Below are 13427 nucleotides of genomic sequence, written 5' to 3'. Positions count from 1 at the left end.
AGTTGTGTATAACACATTTTTTCTATAACAGGACTTTAAGTTTAAAAAAAAAGTTATTCTTATTCCTTCAAATTAATATCTTGAAATCTATTTCTATGTAGACAAAGTAAAGTGTTACTTTATCTACTCAAAAATGTTGATAAAGAAATAGTTTATTATCAGTTATAGAAAAGTAGTTGTTTACTAGGTATACAAGACGATAAAGACATTGTTTATCTACGAGTAAAAAGGCTAAGTTCAGGTGTGACGAAGTTACGAGTGAACTCATTTCAGGAGTTGTGTATAACACATTTTTTCTATAACAGGGATTAAAGTTTAAGAGAAAAAGTAATTATTAATTCTTCAAGTTAATATCTTAAAATCTATTTCTGTGAAGAAAAAACAAATTCAAGACATTTTAACCCTTTCGGTTAAAGTCTTACTTTATCTACTCAAAACAGTTGATTAAGGAATAGTTTAACATCGGCTATAAAAATTATTAATAAAACTCTACAGTTATGTATGATATCTACAAAATAAATTACATTATTTTTACCTCATACTTAACAAAAATATAATAAAAACTAAACAATTTTTTTTTACTTTAGTCTGTAAACTATTTAACTGAGAGCAGTTTTTATGAATTTTGTGTATATATTTCTGTACGTTCACCAACGATTTTTATTAAACCTTTTATCAGACAACAGTATACTCTATAATTTTGGGATTTTTTTAAGTTAAAAAAGTGTTTGTGGAAACAGAACTTTCGACCTGACTCTGCTTCCACTTTGCTATTTACTTTGCCCTCGCAGCCTCCCGTCTTATAAATCCGTCATGAAGCTCTTTGCTCGTCTATTAAATTAATAAATCCGGGATTATGCTTGAGGGTGGCACCACTTGCCCTCACGTTAAATTAGTGATCCAGCCCCAAAAAATGTAAATCGTGAGTATCACAACAATCGCGATTAGCCGGATAAGACTTGGGAAATTTCCTTTTGAAAGTTTACCGACTTTCGGCGTAAATGGAGATGATCGGGACAAGGTCTCAATATTTGTGGAGTTTTTATGCGAGCCCATCCCCGGAAAAGCCCGGGAATATGCATCAAAGTGTCGGGAATATCCGTCTTGAGCCGCGGTGATATCATTATACAAAAAGGATTTTCGAGGCGAAATTCGGGCAATTTGAAAAATTTTATTCGTGATGAAAGAGTTTCCGTCGTGGCGCAAACATAAACAGAGTGTGTGCGACGAGTAATTAATTTATTTAAAGTGTGTTTTGTCCCGACTTGTAATTACTTTTCCGTATGAAACTTCAAAGCCGAATTTCCAATTTATTTAGGCTCGTACGCGCTTTCAAGAATTTATTTGCGAGCTGGATTGCTCCAAGGTTTTATTTTAATAAATGAACTCTCGAAAAAATTGCGCCCAATGCGAACTTAAAAATAAATTCAGGTTTCTAATTTCGGACCGGCGGACGCTCCAATCAATATCACTTACCAGTGAAACTTTGAGAAAAGGGCCAATCCGTTGACCTTTGCGCTGATTTATTCACACAATCGGGAATAACTCAAGATAAATTAATCAGGAAAGCGGCAACGCATAATTAGCAATGTTTTCAAAAATTTAAATTTGCACCGGATATATTAAACGCCCAAGGACATCAGATATGACATAAATTTGAATATTTTAATTTTAAGCGAGCGATTGAGTGGGCGAGGGAGAGATTAAAATATAAATCGGCCGACAACAGGTGTCTCACCGTTTATTTTTCATAATTACTAAACCAAATTTACAATTAACTAATCAAACAAAAATATTAAAATCGAATTTTGCACTTTAGCACGTTTTTTTTTTAATCCAAAAACGCAATTTTAAAAACTTACTTAAAAGTTAAGTAGTTCGGCTTTTTTGAGGTCTTAAACAAGTTAAAAGTAAGGTTTTTGACAAAATTTGGTGAAACAAAGCGAGAAATCACTACATAATGTGTGAAATGTTTTTTCAAGCATTTTACACGTTGTTCAGCAGGAAAACTGAATTATTTCGCCAAATTCAAAGAAAAATACGTCAAAAGGTCGCTGAAATTTTTCGAAAATAGCGATTTTTTGCTTTTTTTGAGCAAGATTTTGTTAAAAATATAACGAACAGTTATATGTTTAGGCGTTTTTTCCAATTTTTTACAAAATTATCAAAAAGTGCATTATTACTTTTTAAGACCCCGTTACAGAAGCGCCATTAATTTAATCTGAAATTAAATGCGTGATTATCTGATCACGTGACCGAATTGAACAAATCTGATTGGGCCTTTAGCGTTGTTAACTTTTAACAACGAATTAAAATTTAATGAAACTTTCTATAGACCGGCCTTATTTTAAACACATTTTTACTCAGATAGGCAGTCTAGTGAAATTTTGCCAAAAATTAATCAAATAATTGTAATTGTTTCATGTAATAAGAAAGCATTTATTCTGAGAAATAAAAACTTAAAAAAAAAACAGAAAAACATGTACTACTTGTGTCATTTTCGGAAGCTCAAAGATACTAGAAGTAATTTTTTGTCAAAATTTTGATAAAATAATCCAAAAATCACGAAATTGTATTTTTTTTTCAGGTAAGTTGTTTAGTCGGAAATCAAAATCGTAATTATTTGGCGAAAAATCCTCTAATTGTGTCAAAACTAGCGTAATGGAACAAAAAGGCAATTTTTTTGTATTTGACCGAATTAGTAAGTTTTTTTTAACCAGAAATACGATTTTTTTTAAAGTCAGTCAAAAATTTAAAATGATGCTTAGTTTTTCTAAAGTTTGCAGTTTCCAGTCAGAAACATGGTTGTTTAGTAAATTCCGCCAAAAATTAACCGAATAATTACAAAATTATTTAAAAAATGGAGCTAAATCTGACTTAAATCATTAATTTTTGCGTTATATTGACACGTTTTCATCCAAAAACTGAATTATTCAGCAAAATCTTTCAAAACATTGATGAAAAAATAATCGAAATGGGTTAAAATAGTGTTATTTTTGAATTTTTGGTTAAAACGTTTTTTTCAAAAAATAAAAAATTAACCGAATAATTACCAAATTATTTAAAAAATGGAGTTAAACCTGACTTAAATCATTAATTTTTGCGATATATTGACACGTTTTCATCCAAAAACCGATTTTTCCAAACATTGATAAAAAAATAATCGAAATGAGTTAAAATGGAGTTATTTTTGGTTAAAACGCTTTTTTCAAAAAATAAAAAAACACAACAAATTCGTCGACAAAGACATTAATTTGCGAAGTTTTTATAGAAATAAAGCGAAAATGCGGGTAAGAAAAAGAGCTAAATATTTTGTTGGGCATTAGGTAACTTGTCCATTAAGAAGTTGTACTTTAATAACAGTAAAAATATATGCACGTGATAAAAACTTGCAATGGCCGTTGTTAAATTCCGTAATAAAGCGCACCTCGTTCTCTCTATTAACTTAATCAAATAGCCAGTAAAGCATTATACGCGCGTCCATCACAGTTTTATTTTTTCTCGCAAGATAAAATCGCTGATGAGAAAAACCGAAAATTAACTTCAAACCCAGATTAATCAAATTGCGAATCCGAGCAGCGATTTAATGTATGCCAGTAACACGAAACTCGGCGTAAACATCAAAGTCAGGCTTAATTGTTAAAAGTACATAATGGAAACACGATCGTACGAAAAAATCTTCAGACGCAAAGTAGCTTTCAACAATTTGCAAACAGCGATCTTGCTTTGATTATGTATTTATTTAATTAGAACGAAATTAGAGCGAGGCTCTGTTTCACCCAAACGGGCTTAATTAAGTCGCTATGCTTTGTACAAACGGCAACAGGTGTCGACATTTTGCAAATTTTCGACAAAATTCATCAAAAAACAAACGTTTCGGACTGATAGCTGTATCGATTTTATTGAACGAAAATGGGCAAAACGGCGCAAAATTTGGTCGGTTGTAGTGTTTATTTGAGAAAAGGCGTGGGCGGCATCGATTGGCGCGCGTGACGGAATAAATTATCTATTGTTATTAACACTATTATTATCGCATTTATCAAAAGAGGTAATTTGGTGGGAATCGAAAATTTAAACTGGTTTACTATTAATCAGCGCCGGGTCGTATTTATTTACACCTTTCCGCGGCCATAAATTTTTCTAAATGGCAGCCTATCTATTCCCCTAGCCATTTTTGTCGACGTTTTAATTGTGCCTTTATCGCCAGATATATCACACTTTGGGCTATAATGGTTTATACCGATCGACGTTTTTAAATAATGCCGCCATAAATTGGCGCAAGTTTCGGTTCTAATTCCGACTTGTCTTGTAAATAAGTTACAAAGTCGCGCTAATATAATAACTCTCGAATCCAATCTGTGGATGCTATGAGTTATAGGAGCTGAGCAAAATTCTGATCGAATCCGTTAATAAACTTTGCTCGACGTTTTGAATCAAAACAAGCAATGAAATATACAAAGTTGCGTAGGGAGTTCTAGTCTTAACTTGATTAATGCCCGTATTGACATTTAGTACCGTCACTGTTCCAATTCCAATTTCGGTGAAAAATGTCGAGGCGGTTCTTCTCTACGACATGACATCGCACGTGTTTTTTCCTCGAGGGTATTAAGAAATTAAATTCGCTTTGTCACACCTGCCACAACGACGATTTTTAACGCAAACATGGAACAGTATTATTATTATTATCTCCAACCAGCAAACGAATGACAGTCATTCTTATCAGACGAATTATTTCGGAATTTCAACAATTAAATTTGTATTTAATTTATTATTGGTACGATTTTCACTTTTTTTGGTAATTTGATTTAGCTAAACATGACATGAAGACATGAGATTGTGTTGTTATTATTTTATTTTTAATTACAACTTTTTGTTTTTTTTGTATTAATTACTTGACACTGAATTGCAAACACAAAACCACCAGTGTTTCAAAAAATATTGAACTAACTATTTCTTTGAAAAATCTACTTTATCTACTATATTAATCTATATATAAATCTACTATATTAATGACCCAATTTTTACCAGATATTAATTCTTTCATTCCTGTAAGTTTTTAATGGTGTAAAATTCTAAAAAAAAATTTTTTAATAGAGAATTTTGGTAAATTTTGAAATACCTCGATCTATATTTTCTCTAGATAAAAAAACTTCTCAACAGATATATGATTTTGGATGTTTTTTAAAATGAGTAATTAGTACTCTAATATTAATCTTAATTTAATTCGTTGTTAAAAGTTAACAACACCAAAGGACCAATCAGATTTGTTTATTTCGGTCACGTGATTAGTTAATCACGCATTTAATTGCAGATTAACTTAATGAAGCTCTTATAAACGGACTCTTACTGCTTTGATAAGGTTTTTTTAATTATTTGTGTTTCAAATAATTGATTTATGATGAAAGTACTTGATATTTTATCTAATAGCTAAAATCCTAAATATTTATATAAATCCATTCCATTAATAAGGCTTTGAATTTTTTTTATTTTTAATTGCAAAATTAAGATTGGTGAATTTTCTTAATTAATTGTTCAAATATTGCTTTTGTCGACTCCAAATGACATACCAATATCGAAATTTTTTTTTCTGTTAGTTTAAGTAATAAATCTAGTTGTATTGCTGTTACAGCATTTAATTTAATAACATTCATGTAAATTTTTTTTGGCTTTTCTATTTAAAGTAGATCTGATTTTAAAGAATCGAATTAATTTTTTTTTTAATAAAGGTTTAGGAATGTTCGAAAAAATTAGATAACAGGTTTTTTAAACACTTAAGGCCGATTTGGAAAAGCGCCATTAATTTAATCTGCAATTAAATGATCACGTGACCAAATTGAAGCGATTTGATTCGTCCATTCGCGTTGTTAACTTTTAACAGCGCAATTAACTTTAATTGAGCTTTCTATATACCGGTACTTTAAAATTGATTACAGCTGTTTCGGCTTTATATAGTCATCATCAGGTAACCTATTCTTGAGTGAACTTTACAACATCTTTTCGAACATTTAGGACCGGTTTATAGAAAGTCTCATTAAATTTTAATTCATTGTTAAAAGCAATTAAACGCGAATAGACCAATCAAATTGGCTCAATTTGGTCACGTAATCTGTTAATCACGCATTTAATTGCGAATTAAGTTAATGGCGCTTCTATAAACCGGTCTTTACGAAAAGTTCATAACATAATTTAAAAAAGGGATCAAGTTTACTTTCTGAGTAGTGAAGTAATACAGTATAGATCTACATTTAGATGGATTTGTAATAAATGATCTCATGAGTCTGAAATTTTGGAAAATGATACGAATGTTTAATAAGTAGTTAAAATGCCATAAAAGTGTCGAGTGAAAATACAACTTTTTAACAAAAAATATAAATTTTATCAATTATCGATAAAATTTGATTGATTTTTTTAATAAGATTAAACCATGGTGGTGACATGGTAAAATCTCTAAAGTAGAGTTAAAGTCTCTCTATTGGGAAAGCCACTATTTGAAATTTAAATTACGATAATTTTTTTATAATTTATCAACTGTGAGTTTTTGGAGGTCATTTTGTTTATATGTTATTCGGAAGTAAAATTACCGTTGGGGGCGCCACTGAGCTAGGTCGAAAACAGTAACCATAAATAGCGGGAAAATGTTTATTCGGATATTTTGAGCGTTGTACGAATTTTGGGGCTTCACAATTATTATCATGCGGAATGATTATTGCATTTTTGATGCAAGAAACTTATGTTAACAAATGAGAGATGACGAGGAAAACACGAATAACGAATGACTGTTTGGTTCACTTTCTTTATTGGAAAATTATTACAAAGACATTGAAAAGCCTACCTTTTGGCATAATTTACGTTTAAATGTATCAGCAGTTGTTAATCTTTATTGTAGTTTTGTAGATTTACCGCAGCATTTCATGATTTTTTCAGTGGAAAATTCTAACCTAAAATTCATAACACTTCACTAATTTATTGGTTTCTTGAGCCAAACTTTGTGTTCGCTGTGATCCATTACTTATAATCTTTAATTAGACAACTGTTTGCTAACACTTTGTAATCAAAATTTAAATATTTTTCACATTTTATCCACTTTTAAGTTCCAACAATAAACACTTTATACCACGAAAAACTACAGAATCAAAGTCAACGCTAGTATTTACCACCACGTACTTTTAAAGTAATTCTTTCTATTGTAAGTAATTAACACTATACACGCAAAATTGTTGAACAATTCATTAAATGTCAGTTAAATGTGGCATTACGAAAATTTCTTTACTGTTTTCGACATAGTTCAAAAGTCATCACCAGAGGGCGTCTAGTTAATTTTATTTCCGAATTAATCTTCTTAAATAATGTATTGTATTTTACCCAATAATTTTAGGTATTGAGTTATTTGAGCTAAAATTATAGTTATTTTTCATTTAGCCTAGTTTTCCATTCTGGCATTTTATTTACGATTGTATGAAATTTTTATGACATCCTTTAGCAAAGCTTGTAACCATTTTGGAATTATATGTTTGTTGCCAATGTTCTTATAATTATAAAGTGTACCAACCTATAACCGTGAGGTGTATGAAGTGGCTGAGATGCGGCGTGGAAGACACCTGGCACTCATAGACCCCCGAGTCCCTGTGTTGCGGATACTTGATCTGAAGTGTCCAGTCTTCGGAATGCGGCTGATGTATGGCCCTGAAGCGCTGGTCGCTGGTGTAGGTGTACCTTCCGACCGTCAGGAGATGGACGTCGCGGTGCCGCACCCACGACACCTGCAGAGACATCTGCAATGGAGCGATAGCTCTACTCGAAAGCATCGGGTGGTGGCAACGTGCACTCTCTCTCTTTCCACGACAATACAGCAGTGCCTAACGTACTCTGCCAAATGCACAACGACATGCATTTGCAATGACTGAGAATTGCGAATCAACGGAACGATTAACGGCCTTCAAATTTTTAGCTAAATCACTCGCAAAGTCTGCTTGCTAAAGGGTTACGACTAAAGTGGAGTAGATTTAATATTGGTCATACGGTCAAATTTGCATTTTATGGACATTTACGCTTTATTACCTCGTATAAGTTCGATCTTTATACTCTTTACTTTCGGCATAAGCAGGCATAAAATATCGCCGAAAGCCGCACTTTACACGCCATGTCTCTATTCCAGCACAGTCTGTTTCAGAAATTAAAATAATAACACGAAATATTAAGAACAGTGTTTAATTTTATTTTGTCCCGGCGCATCCACCATTTTTACGCTTGTACAAATTCTTATTTAAGTGCTTAATGGAACTCAGACTTAAAATAATGTTATTTTTGGCTTCTAAACACATAGTTTTCGATTTGTAAAAGACCTCGAGTTTCTAGAATTCAAAGATTTTCAGTGTTAAGGTTTATCAGGTCATAACCTAACGTAATTCTGTTTAATTGTAATTAAAAAAGATACAACAGGAATTGATAGGGAGAAACATAAATAATATATAAATGAAATATCATTATAAAAAAATGTAGGTTGGAGATAAAAGACAAAAAAATGAGAAGCATTGTACAGTTTTTACAAAAAACTTCTTATTAAATTAACAAAATGTATGGTAAAGAAATTGATATAACGAAAATAACATATAACAAATAAAAATAAAACAAGACAAAAATCGATATAAAGTAACTATTAGAGTTAGAATGCAAAGAAAAAAATTTTATAAAAGAGGAATAAAAGTAGGACTAGAAGGGAAAAAAATTGAAATTAGGGCGGAATACAAAAAAAATTCAAGTTTAACTGTCATATCAGTGACATTTTTGGCAATTTATAACAGTTTTGGTTTAGGTTAGAGTTTCTTTATTGGGAGAGTTGGGACACTGAACGTCAAACCGAGCCAATTTTGTATTCGGAGGTAAAGTTACCGTTGGGGGCGCCACTGAGCTAGGTCGAAAACAGTAACCATAAATGGCGGGAAATTGTTTATTCGGATATTTTGAGCGTTGTACGAAGTTTGAGCCTTCACAATTATTGTATTGCCTATGCGGAATGACTATTGTATCTTTGATGGAAGAAACAAATGTTGACAAATTAGAGATGACGAGGAAAACACGATTAACGAATGACTGTTTGGTTCACTTTCTTTATTGGAAAATTATTACAAAGACATTGAAAAGCCTACCTTTTGGCATAATTTACGTGTAAGTGTATTAGCAGTTGTTAATCTTAATTGTAGTTTTGTTGATTTATCGAAGTATTTCATGATTTTATCAGTGGAAAAATTCTAACCAAAAATTCACAAACTTCACTAATTTATTGGTTTTTTGAGCGCAACCTTATGTTCGCTGTGATCCATTACTTATAGTCTTTAATCAGACAACTGTTTCATAACACTTTGTAATGAAAATTAAAATCTTTTTCACTTTTTATCCACTTTCAAATTCCAACAATAAACACTTTATACCACGAAAAACGACAGAACCAAAGTGAACGCTAGTATTTACCACCACGTACTTTTATAGTGATTCTCTCTAATGTAAGCAATTAACACTATACACGCAAAATTGTTAATCAATTCATTAAATGTCAATTAAATGTGGAATTACGAAAATTTCGTTACTGTTTTCGACATAGTTCAAAAGTCATCACCAGAGGGCGTCTAGTTAATTTTATTTCCGAATTATGTGGATAAGGTATATATTTCTATCCTTTTTATTAAAATTTTTGTTAGTAACTTATGTCAGAGGTTTATGTCGAAAATAATTTCAAGGTTATAATTTTTGTCAAATGCATAAAATGCAATACATAATTTTACGTCAAATTTAACCAGGGACGTAGAAAACGTAGAAATTTTGGGATTACTATTTAAAAAACGAAAATAATTGAATACCTACTAATATTAATGTTCACATTTCTGAAATTTTTCGATATTTATTTAATATTAAATACATAACTAAAAACATACTTCAATGCTAAAAATGCTTTTCTTTCAGTTACAATTTTTAGTTAAACATCTCGTCCCAAAAATTGGTCATCAAGAACCCTTCATATTTCCTGTCGTCTTTTTAAATTTTCTAAAAAATGATATTGAAGGTGTTCTCGTATGAAAAACGTAACAAAATCGTGAATTCCCAATAACTTTATAATTTGAAACAGAATCTAAAATTCACGTAGATGCTAACAAGTAGCGACAGGTTCAGCTTTCCTAAAAATTAGAACCAATTTTGGGTTCAAGTACCTACGTTGTTTATAAATGCATAGACAAATTCCCAAAATCTCATAGATTTTGTACATAACATTATTTAGACAATCCACTTTTCCAAATGCTTGTTAATAATAAACGTAAAACTTGGCAGGGAAGGTTCTATTTCTCTCTCTTTCATCGATGATTACCATTTCTTAAAGTTAAGGAAAAAATGTTTATGATGAAGAGTTTAGACGTAAAATTGTTATACTTGCAAAGAAATCTCTTTTAAAATTTGGAGTTCATATAAAAAAAACAGTGAATTGACGACGACTTATTCAGTCAGTAGCCACAGTATTTGGCGGTGTTTAAGGCGCGACTTTCTTGATAAATTCAGTTTGGAATTTAAACTCTCGCTAAACAGTCCGTGTAATTTCGCCGATTTGGCGTGTAAATCCTGTAAAAACGGAATCACCTCTCCAGTTTTCGTTAAGTTTACATTAGAATGCTCAATTCCGAGTACACATGGCAACGGTATTTGCATAACAATACGGGGCTTACGTAAACTCCGGTGAATTTACTTTGATAATAATATCGTTCAGTTTACGAGGAGGCTTCATTTGCAATGTGCCATCGCCAAGATAAAAGCACATTACGTTATTTGCACACCTTGCGGCGATTTTTCCGAATCCGGTCCGAATTCCACGTGGTAATAATTAAGCAACACGCTCATAACCAGCCCGGCTTGATTAATGGATTTCTTATTGTAACGGAGGAGTTGTATTGTTTGAGTCGGGCGTAGCTCTGGCGCTGAGTATATTAAACGTAATTAATGCTCCGGTCTTGTGATTAATTGAGTGCGTTTCTTTGGTCCCCGGAAAAATGATAATAAATCGGTAAACAACACAACGCCGAAAGGCCGTTGCCCTCCCCCAGCTAAATAACCAACTGTAGAGCCGGAAAAACGACACAGGAAGGAAGCAGACGGGAACGTCGGGTCACTTATCTTTCACTTGCGAGACGGAAAATTAACCCTTTTTTATGCACATCAAAACCCGGTTTGTGGAGTTGCCACCGTTTCCGGGTTGTGGAAGAAAGAGGGGAATTAAAAAGCCAAGGCAGGAAACGAATTTATTAAAGGGATTTTTTGCTAGTGAATAGAACAATGAAATGGATTGTAAGTCAAAGGGTAGCAAGTGTGCCACACTTATTGAAATGACACAAGTCATAAATCAGATCGCGACTTGATATAGTGGAGAGACAAGTCGAAGGAAATGTCACGTGATACAAGATATTTACGCAGGAACCAGATGGGGCCCCGTTATTGGGACGCGATTTTTGCAGGCTAGGCCTTTGTTCGGAGACAGTTGCCAGCAGTGGAACCGAAAATTGCCGTTTGACCACAGACATATCTTCTGCTAAGCTTAAAGTCGCCACAGTGAAAAAATTTAAATCAGCTGAAAGTTATAATTATTGATTTTAAGACATTTAATAAAAAAACATAAACGTGAAAAAGGCAGAATAGATATAAGTTGAAAAAAAAGAAGAATAAAGAAAAAACTGAGAGAGATAGAACATATAAAACACAAATAAAAATGTGAAGTAAAAATAATAAATATATGATAAAGAATTAAAATTTGTTCAAAAAAAAAAATAGAAAAATAAGTTTATTAAACAGGGTGTCTCAGCTAAGACTTTCGAGCTTAATATCTCAGTTATTTGTCAACGGATTGTTATAAAATTTAGAATACACATATTTTAGGACGAGGTCTTTCAATTAGAGGCAAAAAATAACCTCAAGTTAAAAAATAAAATTTTAAAACACATTTCTTTTATTTAAAATTGAGCCAAATTACCGTTAGATTATTAAACCCCGAAAAATAAATGGCCACACAAAAAATTAACCAAATCGCTCGGCCGATCCAAGAAAAAAATTAAATTTTGTTGTTAAAAACTTAATCCAAATTTTGATAGTAATTTGGACAGTCACCTTTTGAAACAATTGATGAAGCATTTCTATGAGGCATGTTGTGTACCTCTGAAAAAAACTGTCAAAAGTGAGCGCGCTGTCAGAAAAGTAATATTGTTTCAATTTGGTGAAATTATTTAAAAAAACAACAACAGTGGCTGAAATTTCTGTGTTGTTGAAAAAGGAATCAATATTCGCCTATGGAAAGTGTTGTTGGACTTTTTGTGGAGTGTTATTTATGAAATTTAAAGTTCATATAATCGTCAATAATTTGAAGACACCTGAACTAAATCGAGTGAGGACAAGATACGTCACTGGAAACGAAGCAATAGTTGGGGCTGTAATTCAAGCTTTTGAAGAGAATCCAATCAGTAGTGTACGAAACATTTCCAAAGTCCTGAATGTTCAAGTGTCTAGAATTTTTCAGTTGTTGTTCATTTTTTTACTCTTTTTTGAAAGAATTAAACATTCAGTACCAAAAGTAAGTCAAAAATATTGTGTGTTAACTTTATATGGGTGAGAGATAATTGTGAAATGTTCCTTGCATGACAGTTACGTTTCTGGGAGTAGGATTGACCAAAATTCAATGGTAGTGCTCATTTGTCTCATAGAGATCTACGCTTTTGCATCTGTACCTACGTTTAACAGTTTGTTTTTAATTTTTTTCGCGAAACAGACGTCTTCCACGAACGAGTTTTTTTCGACATCATTTTTCACTGACGATCAATTTTTTAATATAAGTCTCAAAAGGCTTAACATGTTAAAAAGGCATGTAAAAATTACGTTTTTGAGACTTGAGTTGTTGCATTAATTGGATTTTAATCTTTATATTCTAAAATACCTGCATTTTGAATTTTATAAAAATCCGTTGACAAATATCTGAGATATCAGGCTCGAAAGTCCTAGCTGAGACACCCTGTAGATATTAAATTTGTTATATAAATTTCATATATTTTTTGTATTGTTTTAATAAAATTTTTCGAATTTCGTGATTTTTTGTCAATTTTTTAATTTACTTTACAAATATTTTTGAGTTTAAATCGAACATTTGAGTTTTACGTGTTTTTGTCAAAATATTTTCCAATAGTTTTTTAAAGTGATTGTGACTCAAAAATAAAATTTTGAATGATGGTAAAAGTCAGGCACGTTTTTGTGCCTTGTATGCGTACCACATTCGCTTTGCGCGCTATTTTTCCAGCAAATCTAGTCCAGTTTTGTTATCATTTAATCAATTCCGGGCTCGCTTTCCACTTTCCAACTTTTGTCTATTTCGCCCCAAACCTTGTTTTTCTAGGCTTACGCCCGGTATA

General features: G+C 31.9%; 1 protein-coding gene across 3 annotated transcripts in view; it reads right to left on the bottom strand.

Moving 5' to 3' along the window:
• The window catches only part of LOC657829 (T-lymphocyte activation antigen CD86), a 105908-nt gene that overhangs the window by 11463 nt on the left and 81018 nt on the right, over positions 1-13427 (bottom strand). For 2 of the 3 annotated variants that reach the window (XM_964264.5, XM_064354743.1), the window contains exon 3: positions 7550-7772. In XM_964264.5, the coding sequence (XP_969357.3) occupies positions 7550-7772 (223 nt within the window). The remainder of the gene's footprint in view (positions 1-7549; positions 7773-13427) is intronic. The other variant, XM_008200176.3, reaches the window with a different exon arrangement.

The sequence above is a fragment of the Tribolium castaneum genome, chromosome 2 (genome assembly GCF_031307605.1).
Source record: "Tribolium castaneum strain GA2 chromosome 2, icTriCast1.1, whole genome shotgun sequence".
Taxonomy (NCBI): Eukaryota; Metazoa; Arthropoda; class Insecta; order Coleoptera; family Tenebrionidae; genus Tribolium; species Tribolium castaneum.
The sequence above is the reverse complement of the archived record's forward strand: the minus strand, read 5'-3'. Positions and strand labels throughout refer to the sequence as shown.